Source organism: Oryctolagus cuniculus, chromosome 10, assembly GCF_964237555.1.
Source record: "Oryctolagus cuniculus chromosome 10, mOryCun1.1, whole genome shotgun sequence".
Lineage (NCBI taxonomy): Eukaryota > Metazoa > Chordata > Mammalia > Lagomorpha > Leporidae > Oryctolagus > Oryctolagus cuniculus.
In genome coordinates, this window is record NC_091441.1 from 112,348,130 (window position 1) to 112,351,608 (window position 3,479).

General features: G+C 41.5%; 1 protein-coding gene across 1 annotated transcript; it reads right to left on the reverse strand.

Annotated features, from left to right (window-relative positions):
* Positions 1 to 2,281: 2,281 nt before the first annotated feature.
* On the reverse strand, positions 2,282 to 3,244 carry ORYCUNV1R1508 (vomeronasal 1 receptor oryCunV1R1508). The gene has a single exon (NM_001167197.1). The coding sequence runs from the start codon at positions 3,242 to 3,244 to the stop codon at positions 2,282 to 2,284; it is 963 nt and encodes a 320-aa protein (NP_001160669.1).
* Between the last annotated feature and the right edge of the window lie 235 nt (positions 3,245 to 3,479).

Here is a 3,479-nt window from a genome sequence, read left to right on the forward strand (position 1 = left end):
AGCATAAGGGTCCAATTTTATTCTGTTTGTGTAATATTCTCTTCTCCAGCAAAATTTGGAGAAGAGACTTATTCCCATACCGTGTGTTCTGGGCACTCTTGTCAAACTCACTGTCAGTGTATGTGTGAGATGATTTCCTGGCTCTCCTTTTCTCTTCCATTGGTGTCTGTGTCTGCTTCTGTTTCCCTGCCATACGTATGCATATGCTTGCACGTTTCAGGTGTCCATTTGCATACAATCCAGTGTTTCCATCCTCCCACCTTTTTCTTAAGTGCATCTTTAAGTCTAAAATGAGACTCTTGTAGGCAGCCTTTTAACCATGGTATCCCCTTGGATTGTTTGGTTAGGTAGTTATATCCATTCATGATTTACTTAGTTATAGAAGAAGAGTTAAAACGGCCACTGCTTTCTGTTTTATAATTTTTAGCCCCATTTCCCTCTATTAGAGTATTTCTTTCTGATGTATCTTTGCCATCACGCGCTTTGATTCACTCATGTCTCTCCTTCATGTTTTATCTATGAGTATTTTCTTTGTGATGGTCATGCAGCCTGCAGAATCTGGTTATAACTGTCTACTTCAGCTGACAGTAGCAACTTCAGTCACACTAAGTCTGCACTTTGGGTTCTCCCTCATCCACCCTGTGCTACAGATGTCACAATTTTTGTATTCTGTGTCTTTAACAAATGTTTGTAGTTACTACATTGTCATTTATCTTTCGTACAGGATTGAAAGTGATTGGTGTGCCACCCTTGCAGTAGTGCAGTGCCTACTATTGCTTTGTGTGTTTACCTTTGCTCTTGTCCTGTGAGCTTAGCCACGTCATATGAAAGGGTTTCTGTAGTGATTCACTGGTCTGTTTATGGAGCTAAGTATGAATCCATCTGGAGGTCTCTTTCCACAATGCAGCACCACAGGGTTCACCCAAGACCCCCCCTTCTTGTCTGTCTGTATCTTCCCTTTCCAGAAGTGAGCAGCCCGGCACTCATCAGCTGCCTTCTACCTCCCTGTCTGTTCAACTCTAGAGTCAGTTTTAGAATTGTAAGCCATTCTTCTTCAAGAAACAAGTCATGTATAAATCCATGTTGTATACAGTGTGACTTTTTACACTTTTTGACTACTCCTCATATGCATATATTGGAATATTTTTGAACCAAAATGTACATACCTTTCAATGTTTTATTGGAACTGTCCAAGGCAATGCTGAATGTCTCCAATGGCAGCCTAGAATGGTTCATAAATGGATCCACACTGCAAATGTCTCCACAATCTTTGCAGAGACTGCAATAATGATTTACACCAGTAGAATACAGTCTTCAAATAATCATTGTACAAGTTTACCAAAATATTCAGTAATGGTTGAAGAATGGCAATTTGATGGTTTTAAAATCTTGTCACTTTATGTTTCTGAGAAAAAATTTTCATCATTGGCTAGAACATAACTGGAGACATCTTTAGGATGGTAAAATACTCATAATGTAAAAATTTCCCCTTTAACCTTATTTAACTGCGCAATCCAGTGGCACTAAGTATATCCCACTGTTGTACAACCACATCCACCACCCATTTCCAGAATGTTTTCTTCTTCCTGCACTGAATTCTGTGTCCATTAAACAAGAACTGAACTTTCCTCCCCTCCATCAGCCTCTGACCACCTTCTGAGAGGAGATTCTTAGAATACCTGTTCTTTTTGGCTGAATGATTTCACTTAGCATAATGTATTCAAGGTTCATGACAGAATTTCCTTCTTGTTTGGTACGGAAATCTATTTCATCGTTTGGTAGCCCACATTTTGTTTATACACTCCTGTGGTTGTTGGGTTGCTTCTAATTTTTGACTGTTGTAATAATGCTGTTTTGTATTTTGGTGTTCAAATCACTGTGTGAGTTCCTGTAGTCAATACTTTTTGGCATTTGTAGGAGTAGAGTATCTGGACCATGTGGCTATTTATGGTAAAGGCTGATTGCATTCATAGTTGGGCAAAGTACAGATCACTGTTGATTTGTTGGAAGTGCTTTGAACTCTCATGAATCTGTACTTTCTGGATCACACGAGGCAGTGGCAAATGGGATCAATCTCACACTTCCATCTTGAGGGGCCACTCACACATAAAGCAGATTTGTATCAGCTCATTCTAGTACAGTTTCCCATTATGTATTATGATTGTGCCATATATGCATCAAAGTAAATAAATGCTAGGATAAAGCATAACTCCATATTATACTTTACCCAGACAGCAAATACTGGCTGCCGTAATAAAAATGTGGAAACCAGTGCAATAGCTCATTTAGTGAACTGCCTTTCACTGAATAATTTAACATCTATTGTTCTCCCAATGATGGATTTCACGCAGGTAATTATACGTTTTTCAGTACAGAGGAACACGCAGGGACTGACTGTGGCATAGCTGTTGGCCACAATAAAATGCATACAACAAAGAATTGGGTCATCATTGAACATGAGTCTTGAGGCAGAGAAAATGCAGTCCAAAATGCATATGACCATGAAAAAGCTCATGAGCACCAGAATGGTCTGGGTGGCCCTTTGCTCAGGGGAGGCTCTTGGAGAAAGGCTGGTGTCACGCAGGTGCTGGGACTTCTTCCTGTGCCTGCACAGCAGGATCACCATGTATCCACTGGAGAGGGCCATGATCCCTACTTGAACGACTTCTCTCAAGATTGCCAATGTGGAAAATGTTTGCATTAGGAAATAGCTCATGGGCAAAACAGAGCAGGATTTAGTGGCATACATCAGACTTTGTGAGGTCCCATTGGGAGTGGCAGTGATGGAGATTATGAGGTGACTGCTGATGGACATAGAGAACACGCATAGGACAAGAAGGGAGCATAGGATGCGTTGTGAAAATGCCTGCTTGTACTTGGCCAACCAGGAGCTCCTGGGGCTGAGGGTGATGGCCTGGAGGACACAGAGCAGGCAGGATGTGTACAGGGAGAGGGCCCGCAGCACCCGGTAGGAGAAGAAGACTGCTTTACATGTGACATCATCCCAGGAACCCTGAGATCCAAACATGTCCACAGCCTGGCTCACCACAATCATCAGCATCACTAAGTGGATGAGGGCCAAGAGACCAATAGTCATGTCAGTGGGCTTGGGTCTGTGCTGGAGAAAGTAATTGAGGACGTGGAAGAGAAGAAGGAAGGCATTGGCTGAGACCCCAATGGAAATTTCAGTGTAATAAATGAATCTCATCTCATTGCTTTTGTAAATTTTATAATTTTTATTCATATTATAGGTGGAAGAAGTATATAGCATGAGTCTGAGGAGAAAAAGAAGAATAATTTTTCATCAAATTCATTAGCACATTAATCTCTTTCTGCCAAAACTCTTGTCATCCTCAACATATGGAGATCAACCCCATGCATCTTTCCACTCTTTGAAACTGAAGTCTACCTCACAGCCACACCCCTGCCTCCAGGCCACCTCTCCTTTCTCATGGTTGGGTCATGTTTGTCATCGCTTG

What these genes read in the sequence shown, in the direction of transcription:
- ORYCUNV1R1508 (NM_001167197.1), bottom strand. Translation starts at nt 3,244, where the DNA reads ATGAATAAAAATTATAAAATTTACAAAAGCAATGAGATGAGATTCATT.